The sequence below is a fragment of the Bubalus bubalis genome, chromosome 16 (assembly GCF_019923935.1).
Source record: "Bubalus bubalis isolate 160015118507 breed Murrah chromosome 16, NDDB_SH_1, whole genome shotgun sequence".
NCBI lineage: Eukaryota > Metazoa > Chordata > Mammalia > Artiodactyla > Bovidae > Bubalus > Bubalus bubalis.
Genome location: NC_059172.1, coordinates 7,130,452 through 7,155,824, shown reverse-complemented (window position 1 = coordinate 7,155,824; position 25,373 = coordinate 7,130,452). Strand labels below are relative to the sequence as shown.

At 48.1% G+C, this 25,373-nt stretch overlaps 1 protein-coding gene across 1 annotated transcript in view; it reads left to right on the top strand.

Annotated features, from left to right (window-relative positions):
• Positions 1-4,189: 4,189 nt before the first annotated feature.
• The window catches only part of PTPRJ (protein tyrosine phosphatase receptor type J), a 171,490-nt gene continuing 150,306 nt past the window's right edge, over positions 4,190-25,373 (top strand). The window contains exon 1 of the mRNA XM_025266043.3: positions 4,190-4,645. Coding sequence (XP_025121828.3) covers positions 4,205-4,645 — 441 coding nt within the window. The 5' untranslated portion in view covers positions 4,190-4,204. The remainder of the gene's footprint in view (positions 4,646-25,373) is intronic.

Genomic DNA, 25,373 nt, shown 5'->3' with positions numbered 1-25,373 from the left:
ATAATAATAAAGACATATGAACATGCTTAATGTTGCAAGTACTTGAAGTCAGGAATGAAAAAGGCCTTGCCAAGGCTTGGTGCAGGGCAGGTGATTCAGGCCCTCTTCTGGGAGGAACTGAGGTCTGGTGGACAAACAAGGAGTTCTAACCACAGCCCAGTTATTAGTCCACAGGAAACATCCTGTAACTCTTATAAAGATGAAGTGCTACTTTTTTATTTTTTTTAAAGAGCTTTCTAAAAGTCTTCTTTTCCATTCTGATTCAGTTCAAGTCTGTGAGGCAGGAAGGTCTCAGGGCAGCCATGCCTGCAACATTAGCTAATCAGACTCCCAAGAAACATTCCATTCCGCTTAGGAGGGCTTTGGAGAATGGTTTGCTCATGGTGGCTTTTAAAATAAACTGAGGGTTGCCAGGCTGAATGGACTCCCCGTGGGGCCTGTGACCTGGTTCCAGGCCGGTGCCCAGGGCGCTTGCCTCCTGCTAGGTTGGCAGACCTCTCATTAAACATGGTTGCCTTGCCTGTGCCCCATTCTCGGGGGATGAAGTGGAAAGTCTTGTACCTTCTGTCCCTTTCTGTTTTAAAACTGGGGAGACTGAGGCCCAAGAGAGTCAGGAGAAAAGTAATAACGACAGCCAATGCATAGAACACTTTATATTAACTTACCTACAAAGGTCAAGGCAAGGGTCACCATGGCATAGTGGCAAGTAAGATACAGCTTCAGATCCTGGTTTTGACTCTCTGAAGCTGTGTGATCTTGTGTAAGTAACTAAGCCTCTCTGAGAGGTAGTTTTCTGCTCCTCACATATTGATAATGATACCTATTCTAAAGAGTGGTTGGGAGCAGTAGAAATAATGGCTGTAAAGTACCTAGAGTAATGACTGGCACCTAGATAGTACCTGATCAATGGTCTTTATTATTAGTAGGGATGCAATGTGGGCCAGCCACAGGATAAATAGTGTTTTCCAACTTATCATGGACAGAGAAGCCTGGTGGGTGGGTCAGTCCATGGGGTCACAAAGAGCTGGACATGACAGAGTATAGCACACAGCACAATCCTGCTTCACAACAAGACTGACCCGAGGAGCTGGTGGAAAGTACAGATGTAGTCTAAGGAAAGGCACTGGGATGTGTAACAAGCCACTGGGTGACTCTTACTGGCCCATTTTGCGACACACCCAGGAAGCCTCCCCTCCAACCTCTTGCTTGCTTCAGTCCCTTGCACCTGGCCCCATATTCAGCAAAGATTTTGCTTGAGGGTAGACATGATTAAAAGGTCAAATATCATTATATACTCTCAAAGAGAATGTGCCTTGAACTTTACACAGTATATTTCTTTCTGGAAAGCTGCTTGCAAATAGAATTTGGTGTGTGCGTATGTGTGCGTGCGAACGGATGTATATTTAACACCTAAGTTTGCTATTCAAAGGAATGCAATCAATTCAGCTAAATGAATATTATATGTGTGACTTTTAAGTGCTGAGGATACAGTGACCAATAAGAGGTAGGCCCTGTCTTCAAGGGTCTTACTTAGGGTCCAGAGTGGTAGATAAGGTTAGCACAGGGACCACGGAGGGTCCCTCTACACTGGAACCTCATCTCAAATCCTTCTGGAAAGAGAATGGTCCTTCCCTAATTCATCCCTGCGGAAAAATGGACTTTCACACCATGTTGCCCTGGATTCATTTACACAATCAGGCAGCCGCACAAATACCGGGTTCCTGCCATGGGTAAGGCGCTGAGCGAGGTGTTGTAGGGCAGCTAGGGAGAGAAAGGCCCAGTCCCTGCCCTCAGGGAGCTTATACAACACCTGTTTATGATCCAGCAGGATTATTGAGGTCTTAACTCCCTTTCCTGAAAATACTGTGTATTCTCTTTCATCGCCATGTTGTGGAGAAACGCAGTTCTGGCCAACACAACCATGAACATCATATTTCATCCAGGAGATAATCCAAGTGTGTGCAGGCATCCCCAGGCTGCTTGCAGACCCTCTATGAAGTGGTGGGAGGCTTCTGAGGTGGCCCAGTGGTAAAGAATCTGCCTGCCCATGCAGGAGATACAAGAGATACGGGGTGGAGTCCTGAATTGGGAAGATCCTCTGGAGAAGGACATGGAAACCCACTCCAGTATTCTTGCCTGGAGAATCCCATGGACGGAGGAGCCTGGCAGGCTACAGTCCATAGGGTCACAAAAGAGTCAGACCTGACTGAGTGACTGAGCATGTATACACATGAAGCTGTGGAGGCCTGGATGAATTCTTGGGGTCCACAGGGTCTGTGAGTATATGGGGCAACCTGAAGACCTGGAAGCACCTGGGGTAAGTGATGCTTTCCTCCCCTGCCCCCCGCCCCCCCAACCCCCCGCCACTGTCATCAACAGGAATGCTTTTCAAACCACTTGTCTCTGCCCTCAGAAGAGGAAGAGTCAGGAAGGAACAGCATTCCTGGTGAATTACGATCAGTACACCATCCAACCAGTCCATCCTAAAGGAGACCAGTCCTGGGTGTTCATTGGAGGGACTGATGTTGAAGCTGAAACTCCAATTCTTTGGCCACCTGATGTGAAGAACTGACTCATTGGAAAAGACCCTGATGTTGGGAAAGATGAGGGCAGGAGGAGAAGGGGACCACAGAGGATGAGATGGCTGGATGGCATCACTGACACAATGGACGTGGGTTTGGGTGAACTCCGGGAGTTGGTGATGGACAGGGAGGCCTGGTGTGCTGCAGTTCATGGCGTTGCAAAGAGTCGGACATGACTGAGCGACTGAACTGAACTGAACTGGACACCATGTTTACACCAAAGATGGCAAGGTGTTGCAGTAAACATGTGAGGCCCCCTTGCCTTATGCTCTCTGTGTGTGGTGCCCTGGGAGGGAAGACGGGCTCCCATCTCCCAGATGGCAAACCGGAAGCACAAGGGGTGCCTAGAGGCTGTGCTGGCCACCTGGTGCTTTGCACCCAAATCTAGCCCACACTTACCATGTTGCCTTTCAAAGTCTCCTCTCTATATGAACCCCTCAACCTCGCATTCATTGCTTCTCAGAAGGCCAAGCCTGAAGCATTCACCTCCTGTTTTTTTTTTTTTTTTTTTTTTTTTTTTTTTGCGAAGCTGCTCTCACTTCCTGGGCCCCTGCCCCGCCTCTAACTGGCTGGTGAAATTCAACCATCCCTCAAAGCCCAGCTCACGTGTCACCTCTCCCTCTGGTTGGAATTCACCTCTGTCTCCCCACACTCCTTGTTTGGCCTTTTCACTCATTACTTTTTCTTGGGCAACAGGCTTAAGTCTCTCAGATCCTCACTTCTCTCCTCTGTGCTTGGGTATAACATCTGCAGTAATCTTTAACCCTTTTCGGGTAGCGGACTTCTTTGAAAATGTGATGAAAGCTGCTGGAAGAGCTACTGTTGAGGGAAGCCTACTGTATGTCAGTGTCAGGCCTGGGGTTTAGGGCTTTTCCGTTCATTATTTCAGGTGATTGTCAAGTCTCTCTAGCCAGGTGCCAGTATTATCCTCACGTTACAGATGAGGAAAGGAGGCTCAGAGAGGCGAAACGCCTCTCCGCAGGTCACACAGCTAGTACCACTAGCAGAGCCAAGTTCACCCCATGGCAGAGTCGGGTGCTAATCTCTGGATCGGCTCCAACGCCCCGCTTTCAGCCTCCCTGGCCCGGGAATGGGGGCGGGGGCGCGGGTTAAGACAACACACTACATGTCTTCTGCAGTTTAGGGGTTCATGCACCTCTAAGCCACCCACTGGTCAGGTCAAGCAGGCCATCGCTTGGGTGCCATCCTATCGCAGGCCTGGCTGCTCCCTAGGGAGGGATCTCGGTCCACATCTGGCGACCCAAACGTGGGGGCCCCGGAGCCGGGGCCGAGGGTACAGACTCGTGGTTCGGGAGCCGCATCCCGGGTGCCGAGTCCCAGGAATGTGGGAGGGCTGAGCGGAGAGGGCGGGCGAGGCGGGGGCGCTTCCTCTGCCCGCCAGGAGGGGAGCCGCCCGGGCGCGCGCGGGTCGCGCCGCCGCCCCCTCCCAGCGGCCCGGCCGGCCCGGCGGGGGCGGGGGCTGCAGCGGGAGGGCGGCGAGGGGCCGCGGAGCTCGGCAGCCGCCCGGCCGGCCCGGGCGGGAGGAAGCGATGAATATGCAGAGGGGGAGGGGGAAGGGAGGGGGCTGAGCGCTCGCCGCGGCTCCCTGCAGCCGGAGCCGCATGACGCGCGGAGGAGGCAGCGGGAGCCGCCGGGGCCGCGGGAGCCGGGATCCGGGCGCCGCGCGCCAGGGGTGGGCGCCGCTTGCTCCGCCCTGCGAAGCCCCTACGCGTCCGGGGACGTGTCCCCCCCGCCGCAGCCGCGCCGGGCTCCGCCGTGTGGCCGCCGCCGCCGCCGCTGCCATGTCCCCGGGGAAGCCCGGGGCGGGCGGAGCGGGGACGAGGCGGACCGGCGGGAGGAGGCGGAGGCGGAGGCGGCGGCTAGAGGCGGTGACTCAGGCGCCGGGGCTCGGGCGCACGGCGGGGCCCGGCTCGCGCGTCCCGGGCACGTTCCAGGGCGCGCGGGGCATGAAGCCGGCGGCTCGGGAGGCGCGGCCGCCTCCGCGCTCGCCCGGGCTGCGCTGGGCGCTGCCGCCGCTGCTGCTGCTGTTGCCCTTGGGCCAGGTGAGCCGCCGGGTGGTGGGCGCTGGGGCGGGGGTGGTGGTGGCGGGGTGGGGGGCGCGAGGAGGTGGGGGCGGGACTGGAAGCCCCTGCACCTGCCCGGGTGCGTCCTGATTGCGGGGATCCGGGCAGATGGCCGGGGTGGGGTGGGGGTGGGGGGGCTCCGCGTCCCCGGGGCCCTCCCCTCCTGGAGGCCGGGCTCGTGTGCCGGCGACCCAGCCCTTTCCGCGGCTCCCGCGTCCCCGAAGGAGGGCGGCGGGCTCGGGGGTCCCGGAGGGAGGGGTGCGGAGCCTCGCCGTGGCCGCCCCCCGCTCGGGCTGCAGGCAGTCTCTGGCCCGGCCCGGCCCCGAGCTGGTCACATCTGGCGGGCGCGGGCCCGGCTCGCCCGGCCGAGGCGGCCGGAGGGGGCGTGTTTGCGGAGAGCTCGGACCGCGGAGCCGGGCCGGCCTGGCGGAGCGGCGGCCGACCTCCGACCTGGCCTGCGGGGGCCGAGGGGCGGGGCCGAAGGGCCGCGGCAGGCGGGGAGCTCGGGCCGGGGCCGGGCCCGGGGCTCGGGCCGCTGCGGGTGGTGGGCGAGGCGCAGGGCCTCCGGGCCGCGGCGCTGCTTCTGAGGAAAGTTGCAGCCCCGGGAGAAGGTGTCCCCTCGCAGGCGTGCCTCCGAGCGACGGTCCTTCTCCCGGAGAAGCTGCCTGCTTTCCCTGGGTGCTTAATTCATGCATTGTGGGCTCCGGCTTTCCCTACCCCCCCGCGCGCCCTGTTCTCGAGCTTCGCCTTTCAGATAATGCTGTGCCTGGCGTTTTGGCGATCCATCCCCCTGAAAAGCGCCGTTTCCCCTTCATGGTGTTCCCACGGGGTGAGGCAGGGCAGCTGAGCGATGTCCCCATTTCACAGACAGGGAACTGGAAGGAGAGAAGTGAAAAAGCAGAATCGCCCAGCCCTGCCGCGGCAGCTGAACCAGTGCATTCGTCCCCTTCTAGGAGCCTGCTACGGTCTTGAACCCGCGATGGAAAGGGCCTTGGCGTTTTTGTGAAGGAAAAAATTCTTGCTAGTAAACTGATTTCAACCAGTATATACTAAAATATGGGGAAAAAAATGTCTCTTCTTTTATACAGACGGCAGCTCTAAGAACAGGATGTTTGAAACCTGGGAAGCGAGTTATTGACTGGGGAGGGAACCTGGCTTCAGGGAAAACTACCACCCCCCGCCCCGCCGCCCCCCGCCCCCCGCCCCATCCCGGGTCCCTTCCTTTTTCTTTCTTTCTTGACATTGAAGTCTAGTTGATTTAGAATATTGTGTTAATTTCAGGTGTACAGGAAAGTAATTCTGTTATACGTATCCATGTATGTATTTTTCTGTATAATTTTGATTCTTTGCCGTTATGGTTTACTACAAGGGAAAACTTTTCAAGCACAAATAAAACGATTGCCTGAGAACAGAAACATCAGCCTTGGGGCAGCAATGCAGCCCAGCAGGCAGGACAGGAAGGTAGCTAGGGCCTGGGGGCTCCAGTAGCTCTCCGCACCCAGAGGGCTCTCTGGTTGTCAAGGTCCCTACAGTTTTCCTGGGCAGGCTTTGGCCAGTCTCTCCGGGGGACCTAGAAGGCGCAGTGACCTCCTGCAGAGAATGTGTGATGAGGTGTTTCGGAAGACCAGCTCCAGGGCCAAGTTCAGTCTCCTCCATTCTCAGTTAATTGCTTTTGTAGGATGGGACCACCTGCCCCATGGGTTTCCGCGGTAGCTCAGTGGTAAGGAACCTGCCTACAATGCAGGAGACGCAAGAGAAGTGGGTTTGATCCTTGGGTTGGGAAGATCCTCTGGAGGAGGAAGTAGCAACCCACTCCAGTATTCCTGCTTCGGAAATTCCATGGACAGAGGAGCCTGGTGAGCTGCAGTCCATGGGGTCCCAAAGAGTCCAATGAGACTGAACACACACACACACACACACACACACACCCCACCTGCCCCATGGGCTTGTCTGAGGGGCTCTCACTGGCCAGTGTCTGAAATAGCCTTATGAACATGAAAGGGCGTCCAGGTGGGATTATCATTAAGGTACGGTTTGTATGGACTTGCTCCTTGTCCCTATAAAGAAATTCATGGAGAACAGTATATGAGATTAAAAAAATATCACCTTATATTGAAGATCTCTTGTACCAGATACTTCATTTATTTTTAGTTTACTTTGGTGCAAATGTATCTTACAGTATTTCTCATTTTGCATGGGCCATAGTGGTTGCTAGCTCTGTTTGGAATCAGCGAAGTTTCTTCGGTAAATTTATTTCTTGCCCAATTCTTCCTTGTGTTTCAATAGCATTTTGCCATGCGACACTTGTCCCCTATTCAGATATTTCCTTCCTCTCTAATTTGTTCTGTAGAAACTTGAGGAGTCTATTTCTCGTTTTTGTATGCATTATAAAATGGGAAATGTAAAAGGCTTTCTGAAAAAGCATCTTCAAAATCTGCATTGGACAGTTCATTTTGATGTTGGATATTTCAGGGAGTCAGTGCATTTTTGAGCTGGACCAGACTTCAAGATAGCTCAAATTCCTTTTTTTTTTTCTTTTAAAGATAAGGTTTTTGAGGCCCAGGGAAGACAGTGATTGGACTGAGGCCACCTGGCAAGACAGTAGAGGAGTTGGGATGGGACTGAAACCTGTGTCCCTTGCCTGTGTCTCTGATTTTCATGATTTTGTTATTGTTGTTTTTGCCATTTCCCACTTTGCTCGTAATTTTACTATGGGCACAGCGCTGCCTCACTGTGTACTCCTGAAACTGTGGGTTTGAATAGAGTTTTTCTTTTTTCCATCTTTTTGTGGGATCTTCCCTGGTCAGGAATCAAATCCATGTCTCCTGCCTTGACAGGTGGATTCTTTACCACTGAGCCGCCAGGGAAGCCCTCGAGTTTTTCAAGTCAAATCATATTTTCCATGTATATGTTTGGCTGATCGCCTTTACTGTCCACCTGAAACTGTTACAACATTGTTTTCAGCTATTTACTCAAATATAAAATAAAAAGTTAAAGTCAAATCATATTTGAGATGGAAAGTCATATTTGAGGTTTTCAAAGCTTTTACATTTAGGAAATGTGGGTAAAGGGTCTGACTGTCTCCCTAACACTTGGTCGGTTTAGTAAGGCTTGGATTGTGTGTGTGTATGTTTTAAAATGAAATCAACAGTAGCAGGTTGAAAAAATGGGCAAGTTGTGGAAACAATGCACTCTGGGCATTCATGAGGACAGATACAGAAGCAGGAAAGCTGAGATGCTAGAAGACTCAGTGTTTAGTAGGGCTGGAGAAGCGATATTTGAACCTGTTTTCTCATCCCCTTTCTCCGAGGCAGGAAGGATGGCTGGGGTTGATTCCAACATGCGGACTTGACTGGTTGCAATGACTTCACCCATTCTCCTAGCATTTTTGCACCCTAATTTTGGTTTGTATGTATGTTTTAGGCAATGTGACAAAGCTATCCACCCCTCCTCCCTTGGTCTCCTTCTCTTGAGAAAAGTAGTTCTACAGATTCTTTTTGAAATCAGCTTGATCGTGGACTGCTTTAAAATGAAAAGCAAAACAAAACAAAACAAAACCCGAACTGGTGATTGATAGCTGTTTTGTTGGTCTTATGGTGTTTTGGATTTGCTTTTCTTTTATTTTCTTGTTTCCTGGTGAATAATAACTGTTTGTGTTTATTATCTACTGTAGCTAATCCTTAAGTCTGCTTGCCTACCTATTTTATCCAGGGTACAAAAAATATTTTGACTCCTTCAAAATTGCTTATTAAATTCTCATAGAGGCAACTTTAAACATTTTTGTTTTGCTTCAGAACAACAATGGAAAAAACCAAATGATTATGTTTTGTTTGCAGGCAATTTAAGAAAACAGAGCAAATTGGTTTATGGTTAGACTGTGGCTTTGAGCTGACTTCAACCTTAGCCCTATGATAAAGATAACCCTGGAATACCCAAGGTTTCCTAAGCAAAGAGAATCCTGGCTCCTGAGTGAGCAGTTTTGGTCAGCAGAGAGGTTATTTAGTTCCTAAAAGTAATTTTTGCTTGGGATTGAGACCCAGGCAAAGTTGCTGGGATTAAGCAGCACATCATCAGCAATTACTTGCTTAGTTTATTCACTGCTTGGCCAGGGGAATTATTTTGAGTGCAGGGTAAGAGGCAATTTTCTGTGCATTTCCTTTCTAATAGAATGCTGCTGCTAATACTGTAATTAATAGGTAGCTTTATATGTGGCAGGTGTTGTGCTAAGGGTTTTAATGCACTATCCCGTTTGGCCATATCAGAAATAACTGAGAAGGAGGTGCTGTTCATGGTCCCATCTTATTTTTTAAAATTTTACTTATTTAAAAAAATTTTTGGCTGTACTCTGTGACTTGTAGGATCTTAGTTCCCCAACCTGGGATTGAACCTGGGCCCTGGCACTGAAAGCATTGTGTCCGCTGGACTGGACTTCTGGGGATTTCCTGGTCCCATTTTATCTGGGAGAAAACTGAAGTTCTGAACTTACCAAAGATTCATCATAATAGTGTGTGGCAGAGCCGTGTTTGCCGTCTCTGGCACCCCAGTTTACTGTCCCGTGCTGTGAGAATGCGTGTCTTACAGAGTCTTTGGTGTTCAACTGGGAGACACAAATGAACCTACCTGCAAGAGGGAAACAGACTCGGAGAGACCAGACTGGCCATTGCCAGGGCAGGGGCCGGGGTAGAGAGATGGAGTGGGAGTCTGGGGTTAGTAGACACAAGCGATTATATATAGAATGGATAAACAGCAAAGGCCTACTGTAGAGCAGAGTGAGCTATATTCAATATCTTGGGATAAACCATCATGGAAAAGAATTTTAAAAATGTTTATATAGGTATAACTGAATCATTTGGCAATACAGCAGAAATTAATACAACACTGTAAATCAACTATACTTTAAAAAAAGCAAACGGGGGAGGGGGGAGAGGAGGTGACTGACTTGTGAAGGACAGGCGTGTAGGGCCTTCCCCTTCCCCTGCTTATGTTTCTTTGGGAGCCTGAATCTGCAAGGCGGGCCTGCCTTAGTGGAGACGGAATGGGATTTGGGATGGAAAGGCCTGGGTTTAGGTCCCCCCTCAGTCACTTAGTAGCTGCATAAACTCGGGCAAGCCACTTAACCTCTGTGACTTCTCATTTCCTTATCTGGAAAATGGGACTAATACTTCCTGCTTCACCGGGTGGTTGAGAGGATCAAGTAAGATAGAAGGGGAACTGCTCCGTGAAATTTAAGGCTCAAGTTCAGTGGGGGCCTCTGCTATTATCTGGGGAGAGGATGTGAGGCTTCAAGTCATTTATTCATTGAACAGATATTTATTGTCTCCCACAGAGTGGTGATGAACTCGGCTCACATAACATTAAAAATAGTAATTATTCATTTTAGGGAGCTTTTAGTAAAAATGTAAGTGAGATATCAAATCCATGAGTGTCATGGTAAATAAATTTGTGTAAAACTTCATAAAAGTTGAGCTGAAGGAAAATATTGAGGGGACTTCCCCGGTGGTCGCCCAGTAGCTGGGACTCCTCGCTTCCAGTGCTGGGGCTGAGGGGGCAGGGTTGATCCCCGGTCGGGAACTAGATCCTACCTGCTGCAACTAGAGATCCCACATGCCCAAACAAAGATCGAAGATCCCGTGTGCCCCAGCTAAAACTTGGAGCAGCCAAATAAACAAATACTTAAATAATATATTTGCAAGAGAAAAATATTGAGTAAAAATAATGATGTAAATAATGGTGTGGTTATGGCACCCTTGTAAATGCGATACATTTCTTAAGCGGGGGCACACTGCATGGGGCACAGGCAGTCGTGGTGAGCGGGAGAGGCAGCCTGGCTTTGTGTCTCTTACGGCTGTGGGGCTGGCACGACTCGGATCACCCCCAGCTCACCAGTCACAGTTGTGATACAGGCCGTGCTGGTGGTGTCCTTGCTGCCCCCGTCCCCCCGCCGGAGAAAGGGCTGGCCCTGGGTTTGCCAGGGAAGAGGTGGTGTTGAGAGGGACAAAGTGGAGATCCCTGGAAGCTGCAGCTGTGTCAGACCAGAGAAGTCCACGGCAATTTTGTCACCTCCTCCTATGGCTTTTCAGTGGCTTTTCTGGTGCCCGCTGGGAAGACAGGAGCTGCAGGAAATTTGCTATCACTTCCTTATCAGCCGTAGGATTCCTTGATAGTCACCCTATTGTTTCAGCCTTTCCATGGCATGTAAATGCCTGGATGAGGGGTGGTGGTAATGAGACAGCAGATGGGGGCCACTTTGAAAGCCAAGTAGTGTCCGCTCCCACAGAAGGTCTAATTTTAAACATGCAAATAATTTTCAGTTCCACTTTTCCTTCTTCCTGTTAGAGGGAAGCTGTCCCCTGTTGCCTTCTTTGAGGCTTGAGCAGACAATGTTGTTATTATGCCACAAACTATCCCCTTCTCCAGAGCAGGGATGGGGTGGTGGTTTTCTGAATGCCTGTGCTGGCCCCAGCCCAGGGTTATTTCATGGCTTCTGAGAAGAGATGTGAGTGAATATTAAAACTTAGCACCAATACCGAGTCTAACACAGTGGTTCTTAATCTTTCTGGGGAGGGCGGGTGAGGGCGAGGTTTACAACCCTAACAGAGTATTCATATGTAAAAGCGACTCCTCTCCCTAAAAGAAATGCACATATTTACAATATTGTATCCAATTTCAGGAGTTTTACAGCCCCTTTAAAATAGCCCATGAAGCCTAGGTTAAAAACCCTCCAATCTAAAATTGTAACAGTTACAAAAGTATCAGTTCTCTTCAAAGAGATAACCACTGTGTGTATCCTTGCTTCCCTCCTAGGGGAAAAAATGTTTCTATGTAATATATTTAAGTATCTTTGTTCATCATTTTAAAAAGTTACATGAAAGGAAACCTTATATATACATTGTTCTCTACTTTTAGCCTTTTACTTTACTTAGTTATCTTGAAGATTATTTCATTATCTGGACCCATAGTTTTAATTGATTCTTTTAAATGCCTAATATTTTGATGTGTGACTTTACCATAGTTTATTTGGCCATTCCGGTCAATGGACACTTTAGTTATTTTCTGACAATCCCCTCTTCCTTTTTTTTTTTTTTTTACAAATCATGCTTCAGAGAGTGTGTTTGATACATATTTCTTGTAACTTTCAGGAGCCATAGGGTAAATTTCTAATTTTAGGATGGCTGGCTTAGAGGGAACCTGCATTTAAAAATTTGATAGCCATTAAATTTTCCCATTTGTACCGCACCCATAGGCTTGGAGAGTGTCTGTTATCTCCATACTATAAGCTGAACTGAGGATTGTTAAGTTTTTAAATGTGTATCAGCCTGAGAGGTAAAAAATTATATCCTGTTACTTTTAGTTATATCTTCAATTTTGAGTTAGTTGAGCATTTTTTTGGGCTATTTGCATTTCTTCCTTCCTTTTTTTGGGGTGGGGGGAGTTAACTCCCTGTTCATTAAAAAAAGATTATCTTTTTGTTATTTGTGTGCAAGCTCTTTAGAAATGAAGGAAGTTAGTCCTTTTCTTTCATTTGTGTTTCAAATGCAACAATATAATTCAAATATAAGTATATCTAAAATATGACTATTTTAGCTGCAACCCTTGTCCTTAGGAACTGAAATTTAAATAGACCTCTGGGTGATAAAGAGAGGGTAGACTCTTTGTAGCGAGACTGCCAGGTTGGAATTCTAGCTCCACCATCTAAATAGCTGTGTATTTTGGGCAGGTGCCTTAACCTTTCTGACCCTTGGTGTTCACATTTCTAAATTGCTAGTATAACAGTAGAACCTCTCACACAGGGTAGTTGGATAAGTTAAATGAGATCACATTATGTTCAAGTTCCTTGTAAACTGATCTCGAAATATAAGAACACTGTTTCACTTATTTAAGGATTAGATTTTTAAAGTTAGAGCAAAAGGACATAATTCTGAATTGTAAAAATTGTGTCACAACATTTTAAAATTGAATTTGAGATTAGATCCACAATGGATAGTATACATACACACACATATATATATCTATATACCTATATATGTATATGTGTGTGTGTGTATATATATATATATATATATATATTAAAATGTATAATGTGAAAAAAATGTGTAATGTGAAGTGGTCTAGGCTTCTCTGCTAGGATAATTTAAATTATATTTCTCTTTTGACAAGTTGATATACTTGAATTAATATAGGTTAAATGAGCACAAGACGTGACTGAAGAGTGGCCAGTGTGATCTTTGTCCCCAGAGAGCGTAGGACTATTGACCATGTCCCTTAAACAAACAGGGTCTTCGTTGAGCATCCTTATCTTTGTGACCTGGCCAGCTCTGACTGTGGCCACCTCCTATCTCTGGGGACATTTTTTCTAGGACCATGAGGAGTTATTTTATGCTGCCAACTGAAAGTTTGAAGGCATTCTTCTTGGCTCTGAATGCAGAAGATGGGAAGTTGAGAGAGTCTGTGCCAACTGGTCCACCCTGTTTCCATGGTGACAAGGTGATGCTGCGGCTCCTGGCTGCTGGCTGAGGGGCCGCCATGTTTCCATGTCCATCTGTCGTGGGGGTTACTCCTTCCCCACTAAGCACGGACCACACTCATGGTCTTATTTTGCTGAGACACTGGCATACTTTACTATTTATGAAAACTAACATATTATTTTTTACCTATTTGGTTTGCAAGGCCTTCAACATATATGATTCATTCAGTTCTCACAGCATCCCTGTGGGTTTCTCATTGTCATTCCCATTTAAGATGTGACTTGGACTGTCCATTTCAGGTGCCATCTGTCTGTTGTGCAATAATAATGTACATTCACTATATAGCCCAGTTTTTAACATTAGTCAAATTTAGAATTAGCTTTCAAGAGGCTAATTGGCCAGTTGAGTCCCCTAGTTTGGTTCATTCATAATTATTAGGTTGAACCATATGAAATTACTGTTTTTGGTCCTTTGAATCCCGGCAGTTGTATATGGTTCCATCTAATATGTTCCAGGAAATGTTCTTTTATAGTGAAGTTTAGAAAACCAAATCATAGACTTGCATGTTGTAAAGTGGTATGTTTGAAACCATGGGTCATAAAATCAGTTTAGTAAGTTATGATCAGCATTAAAAAATGATAGAATAGAAAATATTGGCATCTTCTTCAGGTGGGATGGGCAAGAACTGCTTTATGAAAGCATATATATATATTTGTGTGTCTGTGTATGTACTGAATTGCATATAAAGTGAATTCATCACGGCTTCAGTCATTGCCTAGAACACTGGAAGCCACTGTTAGGGAAAGGAGAGGTGGAAGGTGTTGGTGAGGGAGTGGAGGTGGTTTCTGTCTCTAAAGACAGTGGAAAACTAGTATAATGTCCCCAAATATGCATAATCAGTGCCCACATAGATGACTGAAGACCATTGTGCAGTAGCTGGTACAGGAAGGCCCTTAGGAGGGGAGTGGGTTGCCTAGCAGCTGAGGAGGCCTGACCTTAAGTAGCTGCCCTTCTGGAAACTTCGGGGGGACCACCCCAGTGAGACAAGTTATTGGCCATGCCCGGTGTTCTTTGGTGAATGGATTTGGTTGGGAGCTGACACTCTCTGTCTAGTGTGTTGTGTACTTTGAATAAAAACTTAGGACCTTCTCCGGGGAGCTGAGACTCTGAGGGGTTGTCACCCGTCTGTTGAGTAGTGGGACTCAGACTCACAGCCTGGCCTTTTTTTTTTAACCTTCAGGCTGTGCTGCCCTCAATCCCCTCATGCTGGTCCCCAATTGCCTGGAGGACCCTGACCTAGAGTTTGACTTTATTCTCCTATGAGTCAGTTCAGGGTTTTTTTTTTAATATAAAAAATATGAAAATACAGATAAATAAAAAAAGAAAGCAAGATTATTATCTGTAATCTCTGCTCCCTTGAAATTAACTCCTGGTACTGTTTTCTGATGAGTGATCTTTGTCTTTTTTTTTTTTATGCTCGTTCTGTTTCTACTAAAATAGGGTTACCTGCTATACATGCTGTATAATTTATATTTTTCAATTTTTAAAAAATTGGGGTAGATGCATTTGTAGGGTATATCCCAGGAGCCCACAGCATAAACATGAGGCTTCTTCCTGGAAGCTCACTGTTATTCATTAGAAAGTCTTCTGGAAAAAAAAGAAAAAAATTTTTTTTTTAAACAAACATGGTTGCATTAAGAAAATTTTCAGCAAATACAGAAGACAGCAAAAAGCATCTCTGTCCCTCTGGGGTATGAGTTCACTTTCCTCTGCTATTCTCAGGGGCGTTTTGTAAAGTACTGATAGTATGTTGCAAACATTTCCCCCTTGAGAGTAAATACTCTTGCCTTTTCTAACTTTTAACTGTTGCATCTCATTGCATTGTATGGGCTACCTTAGTTTATCTCATTCATCTTGTGATTAGTTGTCTGCTGCTGCTAAGTCGCTTCAGTTGTGTCCGACGCTGTGCGACCCCATAGACGGCAGTCCACCAGGCTCCCCGGTCCCTGGGATTCTCCAGGCAAGAACACTGGAGTGGGCTGCCATTTCCTTCCCCAATGCATGAAAGTGAAAAGTGAAACTGAAGACGCTCAGTCATGTCCGACTCTTCTCGATCCCACGGACTGCAGCCCACCAGGCTCCTCCATCCATGGGACTTTCCAGGCAAGAGTACTGGAGTGGGGTGCCATTGCGTTCTCCTGATTATTTGTCTAGTTTGATTCTAACACATTTTGCCATGATAAAGACTATTTGGATAACTTTGTGGTTAACTCTGAGCACATCTGATGATTTGGGGATACGTGGTGATAATAATAGTGCCTGGCATAGGTTGAATAGCCATTATGAATTGTCAGCACTCTGTGTGTTAACTAATACCATCCTGTGATGTAGGTACAGGGAAGGAAACTGAGGCCAGGGAGTTATAATCTGGACCATGGCCACAGCCTGTGCCAGGACCTCAACCAGCTAGTTGTGGGTTTCCTTGAGGACGCAGGGAGATCTGAGGGGCATTGCCTCCAAGCGCCAGGGTGCGATTGAGTCTCCTGGAAGGACAGCTGGGCTTGAGGGCCACTTTCGCAGGTGGGAGAGCCACCTTCCTGGGGTGGGGGGAAAGGCCCATTGACATTTGCTGCTCAAGTGCCATGACTTGGCAGGAATGAAATGCTTCCCAGAACCGCAGAAGGTACGAGTGTCTTGGCCATGGATTTTAGATCCTGAAGCTCTAAGTGGTAAAGTGAAAGTGGAAGTGAAGTCGCTCAGTTGTGTCCTACTCTTTTGCGACCCCATGGACTATAGCCTACCAGGCTTCTCCGTCCATGGGATTCTCCAGGCAAGAATACTGGAGTGGGTTACCATTTCCTTCTCCAGGGGATCTTCCCGACTCACGGATTGAACCTGGGTCTCCCGCATTGGAGACAGATGCTTTAACCTCTGAGCCACCAGGGAAGCCCCTCTAAGTGGTAAAGGCTACCTGAAACTTTGGGGCCTTGGCTCAAATCAAATGATGACATAACGGCATGGCTTTGGGGTCTTGACCTTCCTTTTGTGAACGAGTTTGGATTTCATAGAGCTTGAAATTAGGCATGGATGACATGCCTTTGGGGTGTCCCAGGAGAAGAGCAGCATGGCAAAGGGCATGGGCTTTGGCATCAGCAGAACATGCATTCAAATCCATGTTCGTCTTCTGCAGCCTTGTCTTGAAAACTTGCTACAGCACCTGGGAAATGGGTCATAATTACCGGGCCACATGTTATTAGGGTTAAATGAGGGAAGGTGTGTGAGATTAAACCCAATCCAGATTGTGGCTTAAATGTGTGCTCCCAACTCACCCGTAGTATCACGGTGCTTCCTGACTTTGAGATATAGTTGCCACGCATCCAAGGAGAAGACCTGCTATGTAGGTGTTGAGACAGTTTCTGCCTTGGTGCCCGGGAGTAGTATTGTCTAGAGTGGTCACCAGACCCTACTGCATGGAGAGAAATTGTAGGGGTACAGATGGGAGCTCTTATTTCAGATGACACGTTGGCATATCTGATGATGTGGGCATATATTCACTGTGAATCACAGTGATCTCTAAAAGAGAATAATGTTAATTAAGCTGGAGCAGGAGATCATCAGACAGAGGGGTGGAGAGAAAGAGGTCACATACAAGCAGTTAGAGAGAGTCAGCCCTTCCTGGAGGAAAGTAATGGTCCCGTGTGCCTTTTCTCCCTGCTGGTGAGGCCATGCCAGCCTGTTACATCCTTGCTTCAGGCAGGAAACATTTAACCAGCACTAATCTCACCTTTTAGATCTAGCACCCTGCAGCCCAGCCTGTCTCTCTAGGGTAGCTGTACCCATCCCGGCGACCTATAGCTTGGCTTCATCATCTAGCACCTGTCTTCAGACTTCCTGCCCGAATCCATTCCTCAAGGTCCTCTCCTCCTGCAAACCACTCTATCTGATACCACCTCTGATTCTGCATTCTCCTTAGAGTTCAGACCTGATGCTGAAATTGTTTCATAGCTCTGACCCATGCACCTCTCCAGTCAATCATAACCTCCAATTTAGCTTCCTTGTATCTGGCTTCTGGGAGTCCATCCCTGTGAGAGTGGATGTCAGATGGCTTGAAGTCACTTTGGGGACAGTCTCACCAAACTCTGGGCTTGTTTCTGGAACTGAGAGACAGTGTGTGCAGTTGTCGAGAGCCAGGCTCTTGAGGAAGAAGACTGCATGGGGATTCCATGAGAAAACATGTTTTGTCATGTTGTTTAACCTCCCTGTGCCTCACTTTGCTCATCTATAAAATAGTGGTGGTTGTATGACTCAGCTCTAGGGCTGTTAGAGGAAGCAGGTAAGATAAGGTAGGTATTGCAAAGAATTAGTCACCGCATGTTAAATATCAGTAGAGATTCCCAGGGCGCTCAGTGGTAAAGAATCCACCTGCCAATGCAGGAGATGCAGGAGACACATGTTTGATCCCTGAGTTGGGAAGATCCCCTGGAGAAGGAAATGGCAACCCAGTCCAGTATTCCTGCCTGGAAAATCCCATGGACAGAGGGCTACAGTCCATGGGGTCACAAAGAGTTGGACATGACTGAGCACCCACACACATGAAACCAAATATCAGTAAATGTTACAAAAAAGAAAAGGGACCGTGTGCTGGATGGGGGTAAGACTCAGACGCTTGGCCTCTGTCTGACCATAAAGTCTGTGAGCAGCCGTTTGATTTCCTTTGGAAGAGGCACATGTGGTATTGAGCCTTTGCTGTCCCCTGGAATCTGGCCTTTAGGCTTCGAGGCTGTCTCCCAGGGTCACTGGGGGTGAGTGGGGACAACTACTATTCCTTTAGACCAGGGCTTCTCAACCTCAGATAATCGCTTATTTGGGGGACTAGTCTATGGACTGTAGGGTGTTTAGCAGCATGCATCCCTGACTTCTGCCCATTGCCTCCCGCAACTTGTGACAATTAAAAAAAAGTCTCCAGCCATTGCCAAATGTCCCCTGGGGGGGGGGGGTAACGTTGACTTAGTAGGCGGGTCCAGCTGTCTTTCCATTCCCAGGTGGTGATGTCACTGACTTCATCTCTTCTTTTTTTGACTGGACCCTTTTAAAAGTCTTTATTGAATTTGTTACAATATTGCTTTTGTTTTATGTTTTGGTGTTTTGGCCAAGAGGCATGTGGGATCTTCCCTCCCCGACCAGGGGTAGAACTGCACCCCATGCATTGGAAGGCGAAGTGTTAACCCCTGGACTGCCAGGGAAGTCCCCCGCTGACTTCTTCTTGTGCGACAGTAGATCTCAGCTAACCAATGCATTTACAGATGTGACGAATAGCTGCCCCGCTGGGTCTCAGAAGATGACTCCCATTCAACCTCTGCTTGTGCAGTGAGTGCCTTTCAGGGGTGCCATCAGGTCAGGCGCTGTCCTGGGTGTCTCAGCTCCCAGGAGTTGAGTCCTATGCCAGGCTCCTCCCTGTGTGCTCAGGCTCACTTTCTTCTCCCGCAAAGTGGGAATAACTGACACTCTTCTCACCCTGCCCGGTGGGACAGGAAGCCCATGTTAATGTGATAAGTGTGGTTTGAAGCCTTACTGCAGAGCGTGTGAAGTTGAAGGAAAGGCTTTGTGTTTATTAGGAGTGAAGCCAGATGTGCCAAGTTCCGCACAAGAGATAGACCTGGTCAAAGGGAGATCACATTACACAGAGGCACTGCCAAGTTCCCCCTCCCACCACCTCCCTAGAAGGTTTTTCAGCTTTTTGAATGTTTAGCAGCCCCAGAGGTAGGCATAAGCCTAGAGATAATGCCTTCAGAGCCAGTGACAGGGAGACCAGCAGGAACAAGGCTGGATGAAGAACCCTGGAAAACCCGCTGAGATGGTGGCAGTGCCAGCCCAGGGCGAGGAGGGTTGAGAAGGGTTCGTGCATGGGTGCTCAGTGGTGTCCAGCTCTTTGTGACCCCACAGACTGTGGCTCCCTGTCCCTGAGATTTTTCATGCATGAATACTGGAGTGGGTTGCCATTCCCTTCTTCAGGGGGTCTTCCTGACCCAGGGATTGAACCTGCATCTTCTGCATTAGTGGGCGGGTTCTTTACCCACTGAGCCACCTGGAAAGCCCTGTCCAAGAAGGTTAGGTTTCCGAAAGTCTGATATTGACGCAGCTGTTTGAAGACACGTCACTTTGTGAAGCCAACAAAGGGCTCCTCCCTCAGTGTCGGTCACGCCTGGTCAAGATGTACTCTTTCTAGTGGCTCTAGTCTTGTACCCAGATTCCAGCAAGTTCTCCCGAGCTGGCCACTGGACTGCCACATGCAGTGCTGGGCTCCCTCTTCATCCTTTTCCTTTTGGCCATTTCAGAGCTGAGGCACAAAGAGGTGAGGGGACTTGCCCAGAGCCAGGGATGGGGCTGTTCAGTAATCTTTCTATTGTTTTGTGATCAACAGCAATTTAAACAGCTTTCAAAGCCTGAATTTTCCCGCATTGCCAAATGGGGCTAATAAACACCTCAAAGGATTCTTACTGAGATGCCATGAGAAAATGCATGGGGAGCCCCCAGCCTGGTGCCTGGCTCCAGAAGGTGCTCCATAAATGCCAGCTGCTGCCGCTATTATCGTCTCAACTATCAGAGATAACACAGGGCACCAGCTTGGATGAGCTTTTCCAGGAATGGGAATGGCTTGCCTGATCTAAGCATATAGTCAGTCTCAGGCCCTGTTCAGTGAATGTTTGGGGGGTGCACCTGTCTGGAGGGGATGGGGGGATGTCATGTAGGGAGGACAGAGAGCCTGAGGTTGAGAGAAGAGAGCAAAGGAAAGCAGAATCTGCTCTCAGGGATGGACTATGCGATCTCCATCAAACCAACTGAGCTCATTGCCATGCTATTTGGTGGTTGAGCATGGCTTATCAGAAGATAAAAAGGATCATCATCTCGAAGAGTGAGAAAGGACCTTAGGGACATTAGGCTAGGACAGATGGGTTCCAGTTTGAGTCCATTTTCAAGTGGTTGATGGCGGTTGTGCCAGCCCTGCATGGCAGGGTTCTTAGACCACTAGGGATGGCCTCGCTCCGCTGGACAGAGTGCTGGGATCAACTAGTGATGTCTGTCATGGCCTCGCTCCGCTGGACAGAGTGCTGGGATCAACTAGTGATGTCTGTCATGGCCACAAGCAAGGCAAGAGGTAGCACACAGGCCGTTTATTTGCTCTCGTTGATTTCAGCTGAGACGCTGAGGCCTAAGTACTCACTAGAGGGTCACCCAGCAAGTCGTAAAACCACAAAAATCTCTTTTGAAAGGGATCTTTTAAGGGTACCTAATTCTTGGGTTTCATCTCCGAGAAAGTGATTTTTTGCTGGACTGTCTTTAGCGAGAAGGAACATGCTGTCTCAAAAGGTGGCTGGGTCCGTCTTTGGGCACCTCTCCTGCGTGCGTGCTAAGTCACTTCAGTCATGTCCGACTCTTTGCCACCCCGTGGACTGTAGCCCTCCAGGCTCTCTGTCCATGGGGTTCTCCAGCAAGAATACTGGAGTGGGCTGCCATGCCCTCCTCCAGGGGATCTTCCTGACCCAGGGATCGAACCTGCATCTCTTATGTCTCCTGCATTGGCGGGTGGGTTCTTTACCACGAGCGCTATGTGGGAAGCACCTTTCCTGGGTGGCACTTCAACCACAGAGGGGGAGAAGGCCTTAGAAGCCACTTCTGATGGTCTCTTCCCCACCGTGGCTGCATCTGGGGAGCTTCTAGAAAATGCTGATTGAAGGCCCCTTGCTCCGACCTGGGATTTGAACTTCTGGGCGGGTGGCCACACACCTTCCCCAGCTTTGTTGTTTTGTTATTATTTTTCCAGATGCCTCACGTGGTATTAAAGTGTGGCCAGGGATGAGAACCACTGAGACCAAACCTTTTTGTTTTGGAATCAGAGGCCTGGAAAGCGTGTGGTTGTCTAGGTTTAGTGAGGCAGGGGAAGGAAATTAGGGTTTCTTTCTTCACAAAGGGCCAGCCATATGCTAGGCTCTTTTAATGTCCTGCAGAGGCTCTTTTTGTCCCATAGAGGTGCGTAACCCCACTGTTTAAATCCACGTGGCTTCATATTGCTCTTGGTATAAACCCATGTGGTGTGGCTGCAAGACCTGAAACCTTGCGTCTGGATAACCAGACCCATCCTTCCTCTCTGACTCACCCTGTTCACCTGCCCCTTTTTGCTGATTCCATTCATGCTGGTTCTCTTATAGCAGACACTGGTACCCATCCTGCTTTCTCCCTTGGTGGGTTGGGAGGACTGGCTACAGCGTTCTTCCCCAGATCCTTCTGGTTCCTTCTCAGGCTTTAACTCTGACTTGCCCAGACCCCTCCAGCCCTTTGTCCTGCTTCATTTCCTCCCTGCTTACCAGAAACTATCTTACTGGTTTGCTGTTTCTGTTTCCCTTGTGGTTTAGCCACTGAGTTGTGTCTGACTCTTTGCCACCCCACGGGCTGTAGCCCACCAGGCTCCTCTGCCCATGGAATTACCCAGGCAAGAACTTTGGAGTGGGTTGCCATTTCTGTTTCCCTGTTCCCTGGAATAAGAACTTCAGGAGGTAGGGACCCTGTCTGGTTCTCTGCTCCATCTCTCATGACTTGGACAGAAGCTGCCTCAAAAAGATGCTTGGTAAATGGATGAATTAAAAGAACAACCTTGACATAGACCTGGTATTAATTATCCCCAAGTTACAACCAACTAGGATCCCAGTTAACTGCCTCTCAGTCTCATGTAATTTCCAATGATCTCATATTTTTACCTTTAGCCATGACAGCCCAAATGTGTGTGTATTTGTGAGAGTGCATGCTCTAGTTAAAAAAAAAAAAAAAAAAGCCCAGATTTTTAAGTCCTTTGGACTTCAGTTTGAATCCCAGCACTGTGTCTTACTAGCTGTGTGATCTTGGGAGATTATGGCACCTGTCTGAGACCCAGTCTTTCTTGTCTGCAAAATGAAATGACAATCAATATTAATGCTGTGCATGTGCGCTAAGTTGCTTCAGTCGTGTTTGACTCCGTGCGACCCTATGGACTGTAGCCCACCAGGCTCCTCTGTCCATGGGATTCTCCAGGCAAGAATACTGGAGTGGGTTGCCATGTCCTTCTCCAGGGGATCTTCCCGACCCAGGGATCGAACCTGCATCTCTCCCATCTCCTACATTTGCAGGCCGGTCCTTTCCCACTAAGGCCACCTGGGAAGCTCAGTGTTAATGCTTAGTTGGCATTGATTGAATGCTTTCTGTGTGCCAGGCACTGTGTGAAGGGCTTCATGTGTTTGGACTGAGCGAATCCTCATGACCACCTCAGGAGGAGGCTCTCTTCTTGCCTTCATTTTATAGGAAAGGAAAACCGAGACCCAGAGAGGTTAGGCAACCAGCCTGAGGTCACACCGTGAATCCAGCCAGACGCAAGAGTTCAAACTTCGGCAGTTTGCTTCTAGAGTCAGGGTGTTTTGAATCTATGAAACCATATCCGGGTGGCCCAGATGGGTGGTGGTGATGAGTCCCCAAGGCTTGTGCAGGATGTTGAGCCCGGGCACTCAGGGAGTGTGGGCGAATGAGTGCATTTCCCATGAAAAAAACAAAACAAAAAAACTCTTTGCCTCAAATATTTTATCAGGTGCCTACTTTGTGCCTGGCATTGTGACTAGGGCCAGTAAAAAAAAAAACTTAAAAAAGAAAAGGTCTCAATCCTATCACTCCAACTCATCAGCCTTTTATGCCTGATTACTTGGGCGCTTTTTTAGGTTGTGAGGGTTTTAACTGGACATGTGACTTTATGAGTGCTGGGCCTGGGTTGGGCATCACCTTGCTGAGGCATTTCCTGGAAGGATTTGCCCTGTTCTGATAAGTGGAAGTGTGAACAGCCGTGCCTGCGTTTCCAGTGGCTGCTACACTTTGGGGTGAGCAGGCCTCAGGGTTGATGTGAGACTGAGAAGCCTCAAGTGAGTTTGGTCTTTTTTTTTTTAAATTATTTTTTTCCTAATTATATTAGAGTGGCATAACAACATTAAAAGAAGCTGGAGAAAGGGGGAAAAAAAGCCATGTATCTCTCCTTATCACGGAACTACTATATTTTAAAGCAGTTACGGCTATGATTTAGTCCATGTGGCTTCTTGTTTAAAGTAATTGTGATGACGGCTATTAATATATTCAAAGTGGATAACCAACAAGAAGCTACTGTATAGCACATGGAACTCTGCTCAACGTTATGTGCCAGCCTGGAAGGGAGGGGGCTTGGGGGTGAATGGGTGCATGTGTGTGTATGACTGCGTCCCTTCGCTCTTCACCCAAAGCTATCACAGCGTTGTCAACCGGCACGCCAATACGAAATAAAAAGTTGAAAGTTTCGAAGAAAATAGATAAAATAATGGTGATCACAGACGGGGACAGTTTCAGACCTCTGATGTCAAAAGGCCAAATAAAGAGCGAAACATTTTTCCTTGGTGATACATGAATGATATAACCATAATTTTTAATAGCTGCAGGATACTGCATGGAGTGGATGTGCTGTAATTCACTTAAGCTTTTTCCTATTTAGAGTTTTAGGCAGCAGCCAATTTCCCCATTACAAGTAATGTAGGGACGACCGTCTTCACGCCTGTCTCTTTTTCTGAGAAACAGAAATGATTTCTTCTGGATTAATTTCCAAGCATCTTTATAATCTTTGACACCACCTGCCAAATGACTTTCCAAAAGGGGCGTATTGTTTATATTGCCATTAGAATGCATGAGACTGCCTGCTTCATTACGCCCACACTGGCACTGGGTGTTATCATTTTTTAAAGACAGATTTTAAATTTAATATTTGCATTTGCAGACATGCCAACTGGGCTACGTGGTGGCTGGCTGCCTCATGCCGCTTTTGACCATGTGTGACTCATATAGAATCTGTTTTGTGTAATCTTTTAAAAAAAATCGTTAATTTTTTTTTTTTGTCTAATGCTTGGGGAAAATGTCAGGTCACTGTCTGTGCTTTGTACCAAAGTCTACACTTGTCTGGTTCAGTTCAGTTCAGTCGCTCAGTCGTGTCCGACTCTTTGTGACCCCATGAATCGCAGCACGCCAGGCCTCCCTGTCCATCACTAACTCCCGGAGGTCACCCAAACTCATATCCCTTGAGTCGGTGATGCCATCCAGCCATCTCATCCTCTTTCGTCCCCTTCTCCTCCTGCCCCCAATCCCTCTCAGCATCAGGGTCTTTTCCAATGAGTCAACTCTTCTCATGAGGTGGTCAAAGTACTGGAGTTTCAGCCTCAGCATCAGTCCTTCCAATGAACACCCACGACTGGTCTCCTTTAGGATGGCCTGGTTGGATCTCCTTGCAGTCCAAGGGACTCTCAAGAGTCTTCTTCAGCACCACAGTTCAAAAGCATCAATTCTTCAGTGCTCAGCTTTCTTCACAGTCCAACTCTCACATCCATACATGACCACTGGAAAAACCATAGCCTTGACTAGACGAACCTTTGTTGGCATAGTAATATCTCTGCTTTTTAATATGCTATCTAGGTTGGTCATAACTTTCCTTCCAAGGTGTAAGCATCTTTTAATTTCATGGCTGCAGTCACCATCTGCAGTGATTTTGGAGTGGTTAGGTACCTAGAAACTTTTAAGCACAGCCAGAAGCCAGCCGGACCTAGTTGGGTATTTTCTGATTGGAGAGATGATCAGCTGTATTCATTTCAGCTTTAGAGCTGCTGTTAGAGATGCCTGCTCTGCAGTATCTCAACCTTAAACTTGAATTATGTGATTGTCGGGGGAACATAGGGGAAATGAAATGTTTTTGAGTGCTTCCTAGATATCTAGGCCTTCCTGGTTACAGCTTGAAAATGGCAGCACGTGCTAGCATGGCAGGCAGAGAAAGTTGCATTCAAATCCTTGCTGCGCCCCCTGCCTTCTCCCCTCTTCCCCCCCGCCCCGCCCCTCCCTACCTGTAAATCAGTCTGCTAGTGCTGAGGTCCGGAGAAGGCGATGGCACCCCACTCCAGTACTCTTGCCTGGCGAATCCCATGGACGGAGGAGCCTGGTAGGCTGCAGTCCATGGGGTTGCTAAGAGTCGGACACGACTGAGCAACTTCACTTTCACTTTTCACTTTCATGCATTGGAGAAGGAAATGAAAACCCACTCCAGTGTTGTTGCCTGGAGAATCCAGGGACGGGGGAGCCTGGTGGGCTGCCGTCTATGGGGTCGCACAGAGTCAGACACGACTGAAGCGACTTAGCAGCAGCAGCAGCAGTGCTGAGGTCCAGAT